At 48.5% G+C, this 21,540-nt stretch overlaps 1 protein-coding gene across 3 annotated transcripts in view; it reads left to right on the forward strand.

The window, feature by feature from the left end:
* Positions 1-8,148, forward strand: part of SLCO2B1 (solute carrier organic anion transporter family member 2B1) — a 52,420-nt gene extending 44,272 nt beyond the window's left edge. For all 3 annotated transcript variants that reach the window (XM_052652616.1, XM_052652617.1, XM_052652618.1), the window contains 4 exons: positions 3,483-3,646; positions 4,794-4,858; positions 5,205-5,325; positions 6,335-8,148. In XM_052652616.1, coding sequence (XP_052508576.1) covers positions 3,483-3,646; positions 4,794-4,858; positions 5,205-5,325; positions 6,335-6,515 — 531 coding nt within the window. In that variant the 3' untranslated portion in view covers positions 6,516-8,148. The remainder of the gene's footprint in view (positions 1-3,482; positions 3,647-4,793; positions 4,859-5,204; positions 5,326-6,334) is intronic.
* Positions 8,149-21,540: the final 13,392 nt, after the last annotated feature.

Consider the following 21,540-nt stretch of genomic DNA (forward strand, 5'->3'; position numbering starts at 1 on the left):
CACCTGGTTGATGGTACTTCAGAAGCCAGCCAGGCGCCTCCCGAGCTATGTATACTGTTTGCATTTGGAATAATCGCAATCAAAGCCTTTTCAAGTGTCCTAGCACTCACTGTCCTGACCTTGTTTGATCTCCGCGAGACTAATTCTAGAGGTCTCCAGCCCTGAGGGCTGGGCCAGGATCCTCCACGTGACTGTGAACTCCTGCAGATATGGGGCTATGAGCATGGAGGCCAGGCTATCTGGTTCAGATCCCTGTTCTGCTTCCAGCTGGCTCTGTTACCTTCAGCAAATGGTTTAATCTGTGCCTCAGTTTCCTGCTCTGCAAAGTGGGGGTGAGAGTATTGAGTGCCTGATAAACACCAGGCACTGTGCAGAATTCTTCATCTAGATACATTTATTAAGTGAAGAGCCACATGACATGATCCATGAAAAGCACTCAGCCTGAGAAATTTTAAGGATGCAGTGATACACACTTCTGTTATGCCCATTATACAGATGGGAAATGGAGGCCCAGGAAAGGACAAGGCATTGCCCAAGGTTTTAATGCTAGAGCTGGGACTAGACCCAAGGGCTCTGGCCTCTGAGCCCGGCTCCCTCTCCAGAGCACCCTCAGAGGTAATGTAAGGTATGGCATTTGGGGGAGGGTACAGCTGAGTCCTGGTTGATACTCAGAAACTGTCACGCTGGCCTGGAATTGTTTCTCTTTTTAAAATTAATTGATGTATTTTTGGTTGTGCCGGGTCTTCAGTGCTGCACACGGGCTTTCTCTAGTTGCAGCGTGCAGCTTTCTCGTTACAGTGGCTTCTCTTGTTGCAAAGCACAGGCTCTAGAGTGCATGGGCCTCTGTAGCTGTGGCACACAGGTCCAGCCACATCGTGGCATGTGGAATCCTCCTGGACCAGGGATCACTCTGGACGCCAGGGCAGTCCTGGAATTGTCTCTTGATGAGCCTGCCTCCTCAGGCCGACTTGAGCTCCTCCGCCCAGGGATGAGTCAGTCAGTGTCCATCACAGCTGCACTCAGTAACCATTTATGAATGAGTGAAGGCCCAGAGGAAAGAAAGGGAGATGTGGCTGGCTGGCAGCATCTAGGGCTTAGGGGGTGGGGCCCTAGGGAGTGAGACTCAGAAGCAGCTGGAGAGATTGAAGCCATTCACAAGAACAACTTCCTGCCGTGGAATTAGATGAATATGAAAAAAGGGCTGGGAAAACCCCAAGAGAAAGGCCTGTAGCTTTTTCACCCCTCCCAGCAACATTCTGCCTCTCAGAACAGGATGCACGTTCACGTCCAGTAACCTGGCCTTGGTATATTTCTCCACTTACCTGTCCCTCTATTGTATCTCCAACCCAGTGGGTTGCTCAGTGTAGTGAAGGTCCAAATGGTGTCTGCTCAGGGGAGACCCATATATGGCCAGCATAGCCTTGTCATGCAATGGATGGAGCACCCAGTCACCCAAGCTGGAATCCTAGGTCTCTAATCTCTCCTCTGTTTCTGTGTGTGTGTGTCTCACCTTGCCCTAATTCCACCTCCTAAATATAGGGTTGGCCAAAAGGTTCGTTCAGGTTTTCCCATATGATGTATGTTTGGAAAAAACCCGAATGAACATTCTGGCCAAAGCAATATCTCTCAAATCAAAACCCTTTTCTCCATCCCACTCTCCCTCCCTCCTGCCTCTTCAACTCCTGGATCAGGTCCACCCTCTTGAATCAGCAGAGCAGCTTGTGTGCTATCAGGTCGTCTCTCCCATGCTTAAAATCTCCCTGTGGTTTTGGGCATCCACGTCAGGGCTTCCCAGCCCTTTCCACACTAGGAAGAGTCTACAGCTGCCACAGCTGGAGGTGAAATGTCCAGAGGGTTCTCTCTGCCCGGAGCTCACCAGGTCATCCCGAGGGCCGCTGGCATCCCTGCTCACCTGTCTCTTGGCTGAGGCTGAGGGCCTCTGGACACGCTGGTTGGGAAACTCTGATCTACAGGGAAGAGGAGCAAAGCCAGGTCTTATTGGGTCAGCTTTGCTCCCTTCAGGCGCCTGAGGTGGTATAGACCAATTCTGAAAGAACTGGGGGTCTTCCAGGCCACCTGGGGATGGGGATGAAGGATGGAATCAAATGCACCCCACACCAGCCTAAGGACACTTCTTTGCACTTTAGAAAGTGGTCTGCTTTTTCTCATTCTTAAGCCTTTGGTGGGGTCCCAGTTTTCCGGGCGTCTCCTATTAGGCTTTTCACCTGGCTGGAGGGAGGGCCAGGGCTCGTCCTCTGGCCCTGCAGCCCCCAAACCCCGGAAAGCTGTGTTCCATCGTACAGGGTTCTGCAAACACCCTGGCAGCCAAAACCTGTGTCAGGACTCTGCTCGGCTCCCTGGGTTCGCCTCCCTTAGTTCTGAACCTGAGGACTTTTTCCTTTTTTCTAGCCTATGGATGCTTTCGGAACATTGCTTTCAACGTTTTATCCAGTGTTTTAAATCGCTGTCAGCAGGATGGCTGACAGGGCACCTGGCCCACCCTCTTCTGGAGACAGCAGTCGGTTCCCTTTTGTGTCCAAGGCTCTTCACAGTGCGGCCCCAGCACACAGCGTCCCGCACCCCAGGGGCCTCCCCTCTGCCCTCGCATACATGCAAGGAAAGGTTTTCTGGCTTCTTTCATGCCGCTGTAATTTCATTTGGCACTCCTTCTACTCACTCCAGTTTTCCTCTTGGCGAACTCCTATTCATTCCTCAAGACCCAAACCCAACACCTCTCTTTGGTGAAGCCTTCCTTGGTCCTCCCTTGCCTGCTGATCCAAGACTCCCCGTGTGATGTCTGTCTCTCCATCCTGTACTTGAATCTCTCCTTGAGAATCCACTCGAGCCTCCAGTGTCCGGGAAGACCTCAGGAAGGCAGAAAGGGGGACACTGAACTGGAAAATCTGAGTTCCTTCCCCCCAGATACTCTTTGCTGCTTTAGTATTTGCACAGACCATCAGGAATTTCAAACATTCTGACATTGCCAGGTGAAAAAAATGAGCGAGCGTATGTGGTGTGTGTGTGTGTGTATAAGTACACGAGCATGTATGTGGGGTGTGAGTTGTCAGCATGAGTGAAGGTATGTGTGTGTACAGGTAGTGAGTGTGTGATTAAATGTATGTGTGTGAGAGTGTGTGAGCACATACACGAGCATGTGTAGCGAACGTGCCTGTGTGTGTCTGTGCTGTGTTGGGGGTGACTCTCTTCTGGTTCTTTCTCCCTTTTCTCTTCTCCCTGCCCCCCTCTCCCCACAGCTTCAGCCCACCTGTGTGCAGACAGCCTGTGTCCAGATACTGTCTGGAGCTCAAGCAATCCTGACTCAGCCAATGGGTCAGAAGTCCCAGCATCCAGCCAGCTCTGCCCCAGTTCGCTGCCGCTGGTGTCCGTGGCTCTCTCACACGCCTCCTGGAGCCTCGTGCCCTTGGCCAGCTGCTTGTCCTTAGAGGTTCCTGAAGGCTCTTCTTCCCCCCTCCCCACCCTAGGTCCTCTACACCAACTGCAGCTGCGTGGCGGGGGGCGGCCCTGTGCCAGCTGGCTCCTGCGACTCGGCCTGCAGCCACCTGGTGCTTCCCTTCATGATCCTGGTCAGCCTGGGTGCCGCGCTGGCGAGTGTCACCCACACACCCTCCTTCATGCTCATCCTAAGGTGAAAGCAGGGGCATGCCAGAACAGGGGGAGACCAACAGGTCCTTAACCACAAGCAGGACAGGGAATCTGGAGGGAGGGGTTTGAAGAAGCCGGTGTCCTGGGCCCCTGCAGCAGATCAGGCTGTCGTATCATCATCCTCATGGCAACTGCTGAGATGAAGTTTTCTCCCCATCTTATAGATAGGAGAACTGAGGCTCAGAGAAAGTCAGGAGCAAGTGTTGAAGGGATTAAGTGCCCACTGTGGACCTAGCCTGTGCTGTGCACTCCCTCTTGGTCCAAGATCTTCCTAGCCATTGACCTGAGGATACCTGCTGGGACCGACAAACTGTCACTTGAGGCCAGAGTCAGCACCTCCTGAGGTGGAGGCTGTAATAAGAGGACCTCAGAGCAGGATATTTCCAAATTTTCCTTATGCTGGGATTATGTTATTCCCTATTTCTTTTCTAGAAAATTAGAAGAGGCATCCTTACAATATTAGAAGGCATGGAGATCCATAAGTCAGGCTGGCTGCAAGAGTGAAAGTAGAGGAATCAGATGCCCCAGCAGGCAGCCTAAGAGGAGTTAATACAGTCAGTCTGCTGCGCAAATTCTGACTCCTGACACCCATCAGCTGTGGGATCTTGGCCAAGTCACTCAACCTGTCTAAATATCTTTCAGTCTCTTTATCTGTAAAATGGGCATAATGCTATACCTACTATATGGCGGTGACATGGTGGGGGCGCACACTAGAGAATAACTGAACCATAGCGAGCACTCTGGGGTTACTAAGAAGAAGAGCCAGTGGTCACCAGGGCCACCCAGGCTGAGGTATCATAGTGATCAGGGAAGTTAAACCATGTGTCTGACTGCCCAGCTCCAAGTTTTGCCAAGTGTAGAAGGAAGGGGAGAATTTGGTGGGACCAGGGCGTGGGAAGAGAGGGGTGCTGTGACGCACAGGTAGGGCAGCACAGGGCCCTGATGGTCAATGGATATACCTAGGAACAGGCTCTATAGGTTGAAGGGAGTGTGGAGCCTGTGCCCTATCCACAAAGGACTTCAGACTGGGGGCAGGCTGATGTTGGGTAGTCGGGGAGAGGGGGATGGTGAGAACCCCTTGAAGGCTGGAGCCCTCTCAGTCCCCATGTCATTCTTTCCCTGCTTGTTAGGGGAGTGAAGAAAGAAGACAAGACTCTGGCTGTGGGGATCCAGTTCATGCTCATGAGAGTTTTGGGTAAAGAACGTGCTGGGGACCACTGGTCCAGATACCTGCTGTGTGCCAGGCCTGGGGGGGGCACAGGGATGAGTGGGAACCAGTCCCTGACCTTAGGCTTCACCAGTCCACAGGGCTCCAAATCTGACCTAGGTACCCTGGACGTGGGTGCGCAAGCAGCTAAACAGCCCATCAGGGAAACAGCATCCAATACGAGGGTGAGGGGTAGGCTTGAAGGCTGAGGACTTAATGGGCTAAGAGGCTCCCAGTGGCTCAGAGCCCCAGTGGTTCAGTGCCAGGGACGGGGCGGGGCGAGGGGTACAGGGATGCCAAGGTTCCACTGTCCCCTGAGCACCTCCTCCTTCAGCCTGGATGCCCAGCCCCGTGATCCACGGCAGTGCCATCGACACCACCTGTGTGTACTGGGCCCAGAGCTGCGGGCGTCGGGCCGTCTGCCGCTACTATGACCATGACCTCCTCCGAAACCGGTGAGACCTGGGAGTCAATTGCCAGGGGGCTATAGGGAAACTGCTAAAAATATTCTTGGGGTCCCATCAGGGAGGGGAGGTCCACTGACACCCACCAGCAAGGTGACACAGGCTCTCTCCAGTGCTAATCCCCAGGCCTGTTAGCTAGATATTGTCTCCCCTGTGGATGGATGAAGATAGTGAGATTCAAGTAAGTGGCCCAAAGTCACACAGCTGATAACTAGCAAAGGTGGGCTGAGTGAGGGGAGACTAAGGGAAGCCAAGCAGTGGTGAGAAAGACAGGAAGTTGGCATGGGGTAGGAAGATGGCTCTATCTAGGATACAGGAGGCCTAGGATCCAGGCCCAGCTCTGTCTCCCTCATTGTGAGACCTACCTTTTTGGGGACTTAGTCTTCCCATCTGTATAATGGGGAGCCCAAAGGACCCTGAAGGCAGAGAGGCTACTGGCCCTGGGATCAATGGACAGTTGAGGAGAGGGACTTACTAGTAGATCTGGAAGCAGGGAGCTGTTTACTTCCAGCTCAGGAGTGCATGGTTCCAGGAGGGCTGCCTAGAGGAGGAAAACTCAAAGAAGAGGGGTGAATTAGAGAAGCAGGAATCCTTCTCTTGTGGCAGGCGAGGTGATCCAGAGTTGCAACTAACAGGCCCCTGGAGCCCTTAGAAAGACCTAGAGAGAGGCAGGGCCAGCCCAGGCCATGAGGCAGTCAGGACAGGGCAGGGGAGATGCCCAGGCTTCTCCCCCAACCCAGGGCTCCCTTTTCAGAGCCTTTCCCACTTTCCAAGGAAGGACTCCCAGGGGGGTCAACTTCAGGGGCTCCCCTGCCTCCCCAGCCAAAGCCATGGTGACTGGGTTCACTGCCCTGGGGCTGGAGGCCTCTCCCTGACAAGGCCTCAGTGTCTCCACTGCATAATGGGTGATGACTGCTGACCTGACTCTGCTCCCAGCCACAGCACATCCAGGCTTTGAATGGGGAGGTCCTGAGTTCAAGGGTTCCTTACTCTTTCCCAGGTTCATCGGCCTCCAGTTCTTCTTCAAGACAGGCTCCCTGGCCTGCTTTGCCTTGATTTTGGCCATCTTAAGGCAGCAGGACAAAGAGGAGAGGACCAAGGCGACCAAACCCAACCCTGGCCTGCAGCAGCAGCTGTTAGCATCAGAGGCAAAGAAGGAGCCTGAGGAATCCAGAGTGTGAGCTGTCCCAGGGCCCCAGCCTAGCCAAGAGTGGCAGCCACAGCGAGTACCTCCTCAGGGCCCTTTGCCTGAAATTGGGTATTGGGAACCCTGTTTTCCAATTGTGAGTCTTCCACTAACTTGTTGTGTGGCTTCGAGCAAGCCACTGACCCTCTCTGGGCCTGTGTTTGTTCATCTGAACCAAAGAGTTCCTTGGGGGTTTGTTGTGTTGACCCCTCCTGGAGCATGAGGGTCTTCCGCCTTTCTCCCTCAGCCACACAGGCTGGCCTGAAAACAGACTTTCCTGGGTGGAAGGACTGCATATCTTCCCCAGGGCCCTAGGATGGAGAAGTGGACAATGGTAAGCCAGGCTCCCCCACACCCTGGGTCCGGGCCCCTCTCTGCTGCTCACCTGGAGCCTCAGCCTCCATCTGAGCCTCAGCCTCCATCTTGGTCAGGTGGAAATGAACTTGTCAGCTTTCAGGCCTCTTCCATCTGGGACCATCTATGTGGCCTGGACATCCAACTCAGGTCTCCTCCCCAGCCCCACTCAGCCTGAATGTGGGGCCAGCACAGCCTCTATTGAGATGTGTCTATTTGGCGCCCCCTGGAGGCAGAGTCCTGAGCAGTGGGAGACAGGATGTCCAGGTATGCAGGGCCTTCAAGAAACCTGGTGAAGGCCCCAGGGGCCTTGGCTGAGCAGGGAGCCGCCTCTCTGGACTCAGGAAACCCCAGCCCTCGCCCTCAAGGTGTCAGAGTCTGGGTGAGGCCTATTCTCTGCCTGGTGGTGAGGGGGATCCAGGCCCCACTCTTGGGCATTTTCTAATTTCAAAGACCAAACCCACTCATCATAGACTCACTGGCATCCATTATTGCCAAGATTTCATACGTTTAACGTGGGCCCACTACTGTGACTTTTGTGACGAGAATCTTAATTTCACCATTTCCTCCCCAGTGCCTGATCCTGTGTCAGCTGGGATTGTGTAGACAATGTCTCCTGTGACACCCACATATTGGGATAACATCTTCTCTGTGACGCCTGGGTTGGCATGAGAACCTGTTCTTTGTGATGCCCAGCCCTGTGACCCAGGAGCAGTAATGCCTGATTCTGTGTAATAAGTGGGTCTATGGGCTGCTTGGGCCCGAACAGACAGGCGCTTGTCTGTGTCAGGCCTTGTCTGGTTTTCGGCCAGGTCTTATCTACCTGGATTATCTTCCTGGGAAGCAGAGAGGGCTTCCCAACCTGCTCCCAGCCCATTCTGTCGCCACCCATACCCATCCTTGGGAGACAGGAGACAGGGAGTCATTAGCAGGAGCTTCCCCAGCCCAGGTGCAGCCCTGTGCTGGGGGCCAGGGGAGAAGCTGGGGGTTTAGCCAGAAGCTCTGGCCTTCTGTGCAGCTCTCAGTGCTATTCTGTATGAAAGAAGAGGGAGATACAAACGTTCTAATCCCCATTTTTATTCTACTGGTTGATACCTTTAGACGTTTAACAAATATCTGAGCCTGTACTTATCAATGCCAGAAATTTCAAAGTCTCATCCAATAAGATGAGGCTGTTTGTATCTGCGTATTCCTCCTCCTTCCCTCTTGTTTCCCATGTTTTGCAGAAATAATCTGGAATCATAAATATAGCTTATCAATAAATTTGTTCTTGCACAGTGTCTCTTCTATTACAGAAATCTTTCTCACAAACTGCCTTACAGTTTGCAGCCACATTATTTCCAGTCATTTAGATTTAAGTTTTACTGGATTCATTGCTTACCATTATTTCTTGTATATTACATCTTCCCCTCTCTGTATAGTCTGGTCTCATTTTCCTTTGGCTGGGCTACTTCCTCTAGTAACATTTTCAGAAGTGGAATAAGGTCACAAGTCTTTCCAAGTCCTTACCTGCCCAAATTGTCATTCACGTTTTACAGAAGAGGAAATGGTTCAGAAAGGATAAGCAACTTGACCAAGATTACACAAAGTAAATGCTGGAGCCAGGATTAGACTTCAATTTTGTGAGAACTGGAGCTTATACAACTTGGGAAGTTCTCTTTAAGCAAAAGAATACAAGATTAGGTAAGAAGGTGAATATTTACTTAGAATTAAAAAGAAGTCAAAACAATGTATCTCACAATTCAGAAAAATAGCCTAAGATTTTTTTACTATCTGCTGTGCACACTCCCCAAAATTTCCCCCTAATGATTGGAAATATTTTCTACAGACTAGCTTCTGGTTCTGTAGATTTCAAAACTGTTTCTCCTCTATTGTCCATATACTTCAGGGCAAGGCAGCAGAAAACACATTCATGTCACGAGATGACCTCTGAATATGACAGTTTGATGTCACAAGGCCAAATGAGTTGGACTGTGGATAGGAAGATTCCTAGAAGCCATTCTTTATACAGAGGTAGCTAGCAATGATTTATCTCTTCATGGAGGTGATTGATAACCACATAAAGATATTCCAATAAGCCCAAATTAAATTGATCTCCAACTCTACTCCCCCTGAGCCATATTCCAGAAATGCCCATGCCAACGACCTTACATAAAGGGAAGCTGGGATACAAGGGAAATTGGAGTGGAAAGAACTAGCAATCTTGACCCATTGTGGTGAAAGTGTCAACCTTTGCAAATTTCCTGAGAACTTGACAACGCGGATGTATTGCAGAGGCCTCTCCCTGGGCCTGGGTAGAGGCCCTGATGCTCAAGCAGCCTTAGCTTCATGCTGAGTCCACCTCTGGGTTGAGCTGAGATTCAAAGAAGTTGAGGTGCTTAAAATCATCCAGGCTGGTCAGTATGAGGAGACTCTAGGAGTAAATCGCAAGAGACATGTGGGGCTGAGAGCCAGGGGTGGAACAGCTAAGGGCCAGCGGACTTCCCAGATACAGGGAGCAGCCCTCTTCCCTGACAAGGCTTCTGGCCAATGAGAAGCCATGAGCAGTTGCACCTCTTAGCCCCCTTTCTTCTCACCCTGTCCCTGGGAGTTGGAGGAGAAGGTGTAGAGTCTCCTGCTAGATTCTGTGGTGGTAAAACCAGCTGAGAACAGAACTGGAACCAGACTGGACATCCTGATTCCTGGCCGGGAGCTCCTTTGGGCCGCAGACCCATCCTGAGAAACTGCAGGGCAGGCAGATCGCCCTCAGAAGCCACGACTGGAGCACAAATAAACAAGGACAAGAAGCTACGGCACTCTTGCCATTCTTTGGATGTGCTGAATTCTTTCCCCCTAGAACCCCTACATGTGCTTGTCCCTCTATCCATCTGGCCTTGTTCACATCCCACTCCACTGTTAGTCTCTCAGTCTCACTTCATGAAGTCCTGCCCAAACTTCCAGCTCAAAGGCCACCACCTCCAGGGACAGAGCATCATATAAGCAACGGGAGGGGGTGACTACCACCTTAGGGAATCAGATAAAAGATATAGATGCCCCATTAAAGATGCTCAGAGACTTATACACAATTGTGCATCTGATTTCAGAGGTTGGGGATCATCTAAAGCCTGGCTGTAGACCTCCAGCAGAGTGGAGAAAACAGAACAGAATTTTAAAGTCAGTTCAAATCTGGACTCTGCCACTGACTTATGGTGTGACCCTGAGCAAGATTTAACTTCTCTGCCTGAGTTTCTTCACCTGTAAAGTGAGGTTGATTATCCCTACTTCCTGTACCCTAAAAAAGTATGAAGACAAAATAATGATAATATACCCATTCACAGACAGTACACCTGATGAGCAGTGTTTGCAAGTTTCCCCCCGCTTCTCCTGTCCCTGAAAGAATTTAGGGAGCACACGGGGGTGCAAGAGGACAGTGAAGACAGAGGGAGGAGGCACCAATCGGGGGAGACACGTTCCCTCTGCCCTGCCCTGGCTGCCGCTCTGCCTGTCCCCTAATCTCTCTTCCCCTGTCAGCCAGGGCTCAGCCAGCCCAGTCTTATCTCTCCCCACAGCCAGCCTGGGACAGCTTTTCTCAACTAGATTTACATTTTTATTGATTTTCTTTCTCCCTTCCAGCAGTCCCAGCAGCCCCTTCCTTCTGCTTCCCCTTTTGCTATAAAATGGGCTAATGCTGGAAACAGTTCTGGCGCTGGCCAAGAAGTGATAGTTCCGGAATGGATCTATTGACCATTCATTCATTCAGTTATTCGACCACCCAACCAACCAGCAATCTATATGGCTGCTCTACACCCTTGTCCTGGCCCTGCTGGGGATGCTGCCTTGGGGCAAGGATGGGAAACTCACAGTATAAGCAGATAAGTTGACAAATAGTAACAAAAGCATGAGTAGTCATTTTGGAGAGAGGAGAAGGGCATGCTATGGATTCTCCCTGGAGCCACCATGGAAGGCTTCCCATAAAAGGTTAAGTCAGAGCTGGCCTTGAAGATTAGGCAGGAAATCCCCAGGTAGAGGATCTGTGAATGGGCATGAGAAACAGTGGGAAGAGCAAAGGTAGGAAGGAACAAAAGAGCAAGGTGTGGGCTTCCCTGGTGGCTCAGGGGTAAAGAAAAAACTGCAGGCGGCACAGGTTCCACCCCTGGTCTGGGAAGATCCCACGTGTCTCGGAGCAACTAAGCCCGGGAGCCACCCCGACTGAGCTTGTGCTCTAGCGTAGGTGAGCCACAACCGAGTCCCTGTGCCACAACCACTGAACCCGTGAGCCTAGAGCCTGTGCTGTGCAACAAGAGGATCCCACGGACTGAAACGAAGAGTAGCCCCTGCTCCCAGCGACTAGAGAAAAGGCCACATAGCAATGAAGACCCGGCACAACAGCAATAAATAAAAATCACATTTTTATAAAAAAAAAAAAGAGAAAGAGCAAAGTGTGTCTGAGATACGGTACAAGAGTGATGTGGTTGGGATGTACTACATGTGCAGGGCCACCAGGAGAGAAAGGAGAGCCGAAGCTGGAGATACCTGTGGGGACCAAGCCTTGATTTCCAGCTGAAGGCTTTGGATGTCTTCCTGAGGGCACAGAGGAGCCCTTGAAGCACTGATTGATGGATCAGTCAATTGACTGGTTATTTTAAGCAGGGAGTGACATGACAAGATTTGTGCTTTAGAAAGACTGCAGGCTGCATCATGGGGGCTTTGAAAGGAAACAAGAAGCTGGATGCCAAGAGCTCAGGCAGGAGACTGGTGTTCTAGTGAAGAGGAGATGTAGGAAGCCTTGAACCAGGTCAGCGGCAGCATCCTATAAGTTTGGACATCTAAGATGAATCTTAAAAGATGAGTAGGAACATACCAGGTGGAGAAGTTGGGGGACAGTGTGCAGGGACAAGAAACTACACAGATAAAAGCTCAAAATACAGAGAGTTCCTATCAAGCTTGGGAAATTTCCACTAGTTCAGCAGGACTACAGTGTAGTCTAAGAGAGATCATAGTGAGGGATGATGCTGGAGCAGTTGGTTGGGACCCTCAATTGCTCTCAGTATTCTCTGTCTCCTGAACCTAGAGTCAGGTGGAAGAAGAGAGGGCGCGCTGGCCTTGTGTACAGAGGTGACCTTGTGGGGCTGTCTCCCCTGCAGACTGTGAGAGCCTCTCCACAGTCTGTGAGAGCCTCTCACAGAGCTACACAGCATTACACTTTACAAAGTCCCTTCACACTGATTCTCAGAGCTGCCTGGGAAGAATGTAGAACAAAAACTATTATCTCCACACAATGGCTAGAGAAACCAAGGCAGGAACTTGTCCAAGGTCGCTCAGGTATCCCCCTCTTAAACCCCAGTGTTTTTTCTAATAAACGTATTTGTCCCCGACTCACACACACACAACAGATGTAGTAGCTGCTAACTGATGTGACTGGAACCTTCACCTTGAAGCTGGAGACATTCCAGCTGGGAAAACAGAACCAAGTTCCCTCTGCTTTGGAATCCAGTAGACATGAGGACAAATCCCAGCTCCTCACTTTCCAGGTGTGGGAAGTCAGCTGCATTCATCTCATCCTTGGTTTTCTCGTCAGAAAATTGGGAGAAAAAAGTCCTATGTTTCAAGACTTTGATGAGGGTTTAATGTGATAATGTAGCCCTGTAGCAGTTAACTATTGCTGAGTAACAATTTATCCCTGAAGTTAGCAGTTTAAAGCAACAAATATTTATTATCTCACAAAATTTCTGAAAGAGGAAATGGCAACCCACTTCAGTGTTCTTGCCTAGAAAATTCCATGGGCAGAGGAGCCTAGCGGGCTACAGTTCATGGGGCTACAAAGAGTCAGACAGGACTGAGTGACTGAGCAGAGTGCAACATACAATTTCTGAGGATCAAGAACTCAGAGCTGAGAGATTCTGGCTCAGAATGTCTCATGGGGTTGCAGTCAAGTGTCAGCCAGGGGTGCTGTCATCAGAAAGCTCAACCAGGATTCGAAGATCCACTTCCAAGCTCCCTCTGTGATAGTTGTCCGGTCTCCATCCTTTGCTGGCAGTTGGTCAAAAGTTTCAGTTCCATTTTACACAAGAGGCTCCATGAGACTGCTCATGACCGGGGGCTAACTTTCACTAAATGAGTGAGCCAAGAAAGAGAATCTACTAAGATGGAAGCCACAGTATCCTTTATAATCTAATCTTGGAAGTGACATACCATTACTTTTATCATACTCTTTTGGTCACACAGACTAAACTTGGCACAGCGTGGGACAGGAACACACACAGGTGTGGATACCAGGAGGTGTGGATCTTTGGGAGCTGTTGGAAACAAGCTACCACAAGTGTCAAAACAGGGCCTGGCACCCAATAGGTACTTATTCATTAGTAGCTGCTATTATTCTCCCAATGCTCACAGGCTAGCCAAAGAGACAAGATTTGGACATGAAAAGATGAAAAGCTTGGCAGAGTAGACTGTGAATGTTCAATTACATGATGGAAGAGGATCCGCAGGACAAAGGGGTGGAAATAAAGAAAAGCCACCTGGAGGAGGTGGAGCTGAGAAGGGAGACTTCAGAGAGGAGACAGAGGGTGAGTGTGGCGTGCACTGTTGGTTGCCTTCCAACAGCCAATCCCCTTTTTCTCCTTCCAATAACAAGGTGCCCAGCCACAGGATGATCCAAGCCATTCATGGAGATGCCTTCCTCTTTGCCAGTGAGTAGTCTAAGAATGAATGTGTGACTTCATTTTGGTCAGTGAGATTTGAGGGGATGGTCTTCTTGGAAAGCACCCCTCTTGGATAAGAGAGAGGCATGAGAGAAGATCCTTTTCATTTCCATGCCCTTTCTTCCTGCTTGGGAGGTCAGGATACTTGGTGCCACATCAGCCACTTTGTGATCACAAGGAGAACCTCTCTCTCAAGGCTTAGAATGGAAAAAGCGTGGGTCGTCAGAGACATGGTTGAATAGCCAGACCAACCCTGGCTCCACGTCCCTCTGGCTTCCTTGTTAAGGAAATAGAAAGTTTAAGCCATCAGTTTTGTTTTTTTGAGGGGAGAGGGGGGCAGTTCTGGGTTTTTGCTGCTTTGCACGTGGGCTTCCTCTAGTCATGGTGAGTGGGGGCTACTCTTTGTTGTGGTGCTTGGGCTTCTCATTGAGGTGGCTTCTCTTGTGGAGCACAGGCTCAGTAGTCATGGCACATGAGCTTAGTTGCTCCATGGCATGTGGGATCGTCACAGCCCAGGGATCAAATCGGTGTCCCCTGCATTGGCAGGCAGATTCTTATCCACTGCACCACCAGGGAAGTCCCCACACCAGTCGTTTTTTGTTTGTTTTTGAGGTCATGTGCTCTGTGTGCTCAGCTGTGTCCAACTCTCTTTGGCCTGCCAGGCTCCTCTTTCCATGGAATTTTCCAGGCAAGAATACTGGAGCAAGTTGCCATTTCCTACTCCAGGAGATCTTCCCATCCTAGGGATTGAACCCACGTCTCTTGCATCTCCTTCATTGGCAGGGGGATTCTTTACCACTAGCGCCACCTGAGAAGTCCTTTTGAGGTTGGAGGAAAATATATTTAAATTGTGAAAAATGTGTAAGAACTAAAAGAGAATTTTAAACTAACTGGAGTCCCTACTGTGTGGAGACAGGGGTGTGATAGGAGATTGGAATGGGTGTCACAAGAAAACCTAAGACATCCTCTTATCTGGGAAAGGAATTTTGAGAGATATGAGAAAGAAAGGAATAAATACATCAGAGGGGGAGGGTGGCTGGTTACATGATACCTGAGTGAAATTTTTGACAAAGCAATACAATGAAAATATTTAAATTTCCAGTTGGGCTGATGTGCTGTCCAGTAGAGTGGGGAATGCATGTTTTGAACTCTTCAGCTAAGACTCATGTGATCAATAATGTGGGGACTGAGGTGTGTTATTGTGATGGCCTCTGTTACCTAGAGGAGTGCACACAGGCTTAGAAGGTATGGTCAAGTGAGGATGGACAGAAAGTTAGAGGAACTTGATAATAAAACAGTACAGAGAATACTTTAAGGAGACACAATACCTTGCCCTGACCTCCTTGCTCATTTATGGATTTGATAGTTACCCCAACCGAGAAGGTTTCAAATATACATTCGTTTCAATATATGTCTCAGTATTTCCAAAAGTGTAGTAAGCCTAGTCATGGGAGCATTCAGAATAATTTTAGGTGGTGTGCCATAGACATTTGGCTTTGTGGTGTTGTTTTTAGATTTTATTTATTTCTTTATTTTTGGCTGTGCTAGGCCTTCATGGCTGCAAGTGGGCTTTTTCCTAGTTACAATGAGAGGGGGCTGTGTCCTAGTTGTGGTGTGTGGGCTTATTTTGCAGTGGCTTCTCTTGTCGCAGAGCATGGGCTCCAGGGCACACAGGCTTCAGTAGTTGTGGCCCTCATAAGCCACCAGGCTTTCTCTTACTTGCATTCTAACTGAGAGCAAAGAATTCCAGTCCCCTCTGAGTTTCCTTTTCCCCAGGAAGGTAGAGTGAAACTGTAGTACATGTAAGGGTCCTTGGCTGGGAGGCAGGAGTCCTTGGTCTAACCCCAGTTCTGTCTCTGAGTTGCTCTGTGATCTTGAGCAAATCTCTGCTCCTATGGGCCTCCAATGATCATAGCTAATATTTATTGACTGCTTGCTCTGTGCCAAGCATTCTGCTAAGAGCTTCCCTTGCATTATCTCATTCAATCCTCCCATCAACTGTGCTATGTCAATATTATTATTGTCTTTATTTTTTAGATAAGGAGACTGAGGCTCAGGGATTTTAGGTAACTTGCCCAAGGTTACAGAGCAAGTTAGTGCTGGATCTTTGGATTCTGAATTCAGGCTCATCTCTCTTCTCAAAAGACCTGGCTCCTAAACATAATGCTATATTGCTTTGCAGTAAAAGGAAGTCTCTGGACAAGATGACCTCTAAGGGCCTTTTTAGCTCAAATATTCTTTGACTTGCTGTCCCATTTCTAGCTACATGATGAACAAACCAGCTTATCCTAGAGAAGAAAGAAATAAGGACTGTCTTTAGCCATCTGAAAAGCTGTCATGTGAGTGGAAGATTAGACCTAGTGTATCTCAGAGGACATGAACTGGACTGATATGTGGACACTACAGGGAGGCAGCTTATATAATGGAGAGCTTCTTAGCTTCCATTCAGCTGGGGGGTGGGGTATGCAGAGAGGCAATGACGCCCCTGTCACGAAATTGACCCAAGGCTGTGCTTGATAAACATTTGCCAGAAGTACTGCATTGAGTAGGAATGGAGTAGAATGGCTTAAAACCTGGGGTAGGAATTAAATGGGATCAAATACTCTAGTATATTCTAATACTCCCAGCACCATAACTGATACAAATAGAGTCAATGAATTGCAGTTTCTTTTCCTTTTTGACACTGAGATTCTTGGATTTTAAGATGCTCTAATATGGATTGTTGGCCATTTGGCTTTAATATGCCACAGTTCTATAATTTTAACACACTGTAATTCTGCCCGGCTAACATGCTATGATTTTAATATTCTAACTTGCCATGATTGTGTGACTCTAGAAGCTGCACAGTCTATGATTTTGTAATTTAATAGTCTCTAGCTTTAACAATCCCAGATTCAATAAAATGTCTCTTACCAGCTCCAAAAGCATGAAGGAGTTGCTCTGTATGTAGTGCTTCCCTGGCTGGGACACACATTGGGCTACCTCTCTGCTCATGCTGTCACCCACTGCCGCCCCTCACCCAGCCTTGGGCTCTCTGTTCCAACTGACCCTCCTCCCTGATTCCTACCTCAGCCTCACTCTGCAGTCTCCACACCCACAAAGCAGGTATATTCACTCTCTATCTTCTGGTGATTGTTCATTAAATAAGAACCTTCTCTGTGCCCAGGCTTATTCTTATTCCAAAAGGAATATAAGAGAATGAAAAGGCATGATTGTAATACTAAGGGCTCAAGTTCCTTGCTTTTAGTTTCAACTCAAACTCACCTCTACCAGAAAGCCTTATTTGGTTGATACTGAATATCTAGCACCAAAAACCTTAATCACAAATGTGAAGATCTGACATCTTTGGTTGATTATAGAGCATATTTTAATTTATCTGTTATCTTGTCTCTCTGATTATAATTCAGGCTCCTCCATAAATGAAGAGTGTCTCTTCAACCAAACAGAGTTTTCTAGAGGAAGACAATGTCTTCCCCATCAGACTGGAGGCTCCATATAGGCATGGTCTATGCCTCTCTTATATCATACTTGAGCTTGAGTTAAAGGCAGAATCTGGTTTCTCCACCAGATTAATAAATTCCCAAAGATAAGTTCATTTCTCTGCCATAGACTGAGGACTTTATAAAAGCAGAAGATACATCTCCCCTTAATATGGGGAATCTGCAAAGATCAAGGACTGGGCTTTTGCCCTCACACTGGGGGCAACTTCCTGAAATCAAGGGGTTCAGGGTGCTCCCTTCTCTTTCTATTTCTTTAACCCCAGTTCAGGACTCTAGTCTTAAGAACAGATATTTTCTCTAAATCAGACAGACAAATGAAGAAGAGAAGATTAGAAACTCAAACCTTTTCCCCAACATGTTCAGACCTTTTCTTGCTCTATCCTGGGCCATCTCCTAAGAGCTGCCGTCCCTCTGCCCAGATTTGGCCCCTCCCAGCAACTCAGAACAGTAAGTGAAGATGTCAGCACATTGGACAGCGCCCAACCCATTACAGGACTCGGAGCCAGCGGAAGCCAAGCTCTTCAACTTCCCCTAGCCTCTGGGTGATGGATTTCCTCGTTCCTCAATTTGATTAAAGCCCAGTAGATAACCAGAGCTCCTTGTTCCTTTCTCTTCTCTCTTCCTGATGAACATAATTAACTCCGTCAGGCTGGGAATACTTGCTCTTAAATACTGCCTGCCCAGCCCCCACCTAGACATGAATCAGGAACACATAGCCAGAACAACTGAAAGACTCACATTTTTTTCTTGGAGAATGGAGGTGGGAGTGGAAGCTTTCCCTGAAATGTATAGGGGGCTGTGGCTGGAGATGAAATGTTGTGGTTGGGTAAAGAAAATCCCAAACTGAAAGTCAGGAAATCTGAAGCTTAGTTCTGACTTTGCTACTAATCTAGATAGGATCTATAGCAAGTGGCATGCCCTTTATGAGACTGTTTTTTTTTCATTTTTAAGATGAGGATGTTGGATTAGGCAATCTCAAATGTTGTGTTCAGTGCTAAAATTATTTAAAACAGACAGGGGAAGAGATTTGCCCAAGGCCATATAGCAAGCTGATGGCAAAGGTGGGTCTGAATTCATGGCTCCTGGTTTCTACTTCAGTGATATTTCCCTTGCATAGAACTCCCCACTTTGTCCACATCACAGACTTTTTGCCTGGGAACAGGGCTGAAGAAGTCAAGGACAGGAGGGATTGAGTTCATTTGTACCAACAAAAGGAAATAAAATTCAAGATATGTGGAAAGGCTAATCTCTCTTCAGAAAGCATGATAAAAATAACTAAGATTGGGGGAAAGGAACACCTGACAGACAGAAATTCAGCCCTAAACTTAGAGAAATCCAGAGACGTTTTGCGTTTTGCCCAAGGCCATCAGCAAGGCAACTGTAGAATCCTCTTAAACAGAAAGAGCGAACTCTTATCCTGATCAAGTGTTGGGGGTGTCCCCATCAGAGAAGAAAAAAATATCAATCAGGAAGTATGTATTAGGTTACTAAAATGTGCCCAGATCTGCACTAGCATCTTTGGCAGGAACATACAAAATGAGACATGAGTTCTGCTTTCTATACCTCTGATGTGCTGCTTCTACTTGGAATTACTTTCAATACATCTGTGTATGCTCAAATACTACTGTCCCATCAAGGCTCAAACCAAAGTTTCCCCTGTTGGGAAAGCATCCATAATCTTATCCAGATGCCACTTCTCTCTCCTCTGAACCTCCAACACATTTTCTTTCTTCCTGTTTTATCATACTCAGCATCACCTGTCTTATCTGCTCCCATCCCCTCCCCTGAGACGACAGAGAGCTTGCATTTTATTCAGCTTTGAAGCACTCAGAATACTCAACACAAGATCTGAGATGTGATAGAATCTCAGAAAGTATTGGATGGATGGATAGATGGGTGGATGATGAATATTGATGTATGGGTGACCGGGAAAGAGAGTAGATGAAGGGATGGATGTGTGGATGGGTAAGTGGGTGTATGGGTGGATGGTGGGTAAATTTATGGATGTACAGATAAGTACAAAATATAGGTGGGGAAAAGGTAATCAGGTTGGTAGGTAGGTGGGAAGATGGACAGGTGAAAAAGTACATGAGTGATTCTATGCACAGCTAAACGAAGGGTATGTAGGTGGACAGTGTGGTTGGTGAGTGGATAGATTAATACATAGTTAGATAGTTGTGTGGGCAAATGATGTATAATTACATGATTATATGGTAAGATAAATGTCAGGGTATAAGGAAAGAATAATTATGGGAAACATGGAGACATTCTTAAATATCATAAAGATCATCATCAGTTCAGTTCAGTTCAGTTCAGTCACTCAGTCGTGTCTGACTCTTTGCGACCCCATGAATCGCAGCAAGCCAGGCCTCCCTGTCCATCACCATCTCTCAGAGTTCACTCAGACTCACATCCATTGAGTCCGTGATGCCATCCAGCCATCTCATCCTGGGTCGTCCCCTTCTCCTCCTGCCCCCAATCCCTCCCAACAGCAGTCTTTTCCAATGACTCAACTCTTCGCATGAGGTGGCCAAAATACTGGAGCTTCAGCTTTAGCATCATTCCTTCCAAAGAAATCCCAGGGCTGATCTCCTTCAGAATGGACTGGTTGGATCTCCTTGCAGTCCAAGGGACTTTCAAGAGTCTTCTCCAACACCACAGTTCAAACGCATCAATTCTTCGGCGCTCAGCCTTCTTCACAGTCCAACTCTCACATCCGTACATGACCACAGGAAAAACCATAGCCTTGACTAGGCGGACCTTTGTCGGCAAAGTAATGTCTCTGCTTTTGAATATGCTATCTAGGTTGGTCATAACTTTCCTTCCAAGGAGTAAGAGTCTTTTAATTTCATGGCTGCAATCACCATCTGCAGTGATTTTGGAGCCCAAAAAAATAAAGTCTGACACTGTTTCTACTGTTTCCCCATCTATTTCCCATGAAGTGATGGGACCAGATGCCATGATCTTCGTTTTCTGAATATTGAGCTTTAAGCCAACCTTTTCACTCTCCTCTTTCACTTTCATCAAGAGGCTTTTTAGTTCCTCTTCACTTTCTGCCATAAGGGTGGTGTCATCTGCATATCTGAGGTTATTGATATTTCTCCCGGCAATCTTGATTCCAGCTTGTGTTTCTTCCAGTCCAGTGTTTCTCATGATGTACTCTGCATATAACTTAAATAAGCAGGGTGACAATATACAGCCTTAACGTACTCCTTTTCCTATTTGGAACCAGTCTGTTGTTCCATGTCCAGTTCTAACTGTTGCCTCCTGACCTGCATACAGATTTGTCAAGAGGCAGGTTAGGTGGTCTGGTATTCCCATCTCTTTCAGAATTTTCCACAGTTTATTGTGATCCACACAGTCAAAGACTTTGGCATAGTCAATAAAGCAGAAATAGATGTTTTTCTGGAACTCTCTTGCTTTTTCCGTGATCCAGCAGATGTTGGCAATCATGGAGACTTTCTATTGCTAACATCAGAAAAATGACCATGGAGGTGAGTTGATGCTATCCTTAAATTGAGTCAAAAGTGTGCTAAGACCCCAAAAGATCTCAGGCTGATATCAGTGAAAGTCTAATAACATGATCAAAAAAGGTAGTGGTCTTTTTCTGGGGCGTGTGTTCTGCTCTGTTCATCAGGAGGGATGATGACATCCATGTCTTATCCACATAGTAGATACAGTGAGGAGTAATCTGTCAAGTCTACCAAATGAGGAACTGGTGAAAGAACCAGGAGTATTCAGCCTGGAGAAAAATCAGGGTTGATAATCCGTGAGCCGGCTCGCAGCCGCCTGCGCTTAGTGAGCCGGCTCGCAGCCACCTGCGCTGCAATACCCCGTGTCTGAGGTCAGGGCAGCGGCCAGGAGGAGCTACCCCGAGTCCGAGGCCAGTGGCGGCCGGGAGGAGACACTCTCCGTCCGAGATCAGGGGCGGCCAGGAGAAGCCACCTTGCGCCTGAGGCCAGGGGCGGTGACCTTGAGGAGCCACCCCGAGCCCGAGGCCAGGGGCGGCAGCTGGGAGGAGCCACCCACCTCCGAGGCCAGGGACGGAGGCCGGGAGGAGCAACCAGAGGAGTGGTGGCTGCGCGCGCAGGAGGGCCTAGAGGAGCTATCCCACGTTGAAGGTCAGGAACAGTGGCGGTAAGGAGATACCCCTCCTCCAAGGTAAGGAACAGCGGCTGTGCCTTGCCTGAGCAGCCGTGAAGAGATACCCCACGCCAAGGTAAGAGAAATCCAAGTTAGATGGTAAGTGTTGCAAGAGGGCATCAGAGGGCAGACAAACTGTAACCATACACACAGAAAACTAGTCAATCTAATCACACTAGGACCACAGCCTTGTCTAACTCAATGAAACCAAGCCATGCCTGTGGGGCAACCCAAGACGGGCGGGTCATGGTGGAGAGACCTGACAGAATGTGGTCCACTGGAGAAGGGAATGGCAAACCACTTCAGTATTCTTGCCTTGAGAACCCCATGAACAGTATGAAAA

This window comes from Budorcas taxicolor, chromosome 15 (genome assembly GCF_023091745.1).
Source record: "Budorcas taxicolor isolate Tak-1 chromosome 15, Takin1.1, whole genome shotgun sequence".
NCBI classification, from domain to species: domain Eukaryota; kingdom Metazoa; phylum Chordata; class Mammalia; order Artiodactyla; family Bovidae; genus Budorcas; species Budorcas taxicolor.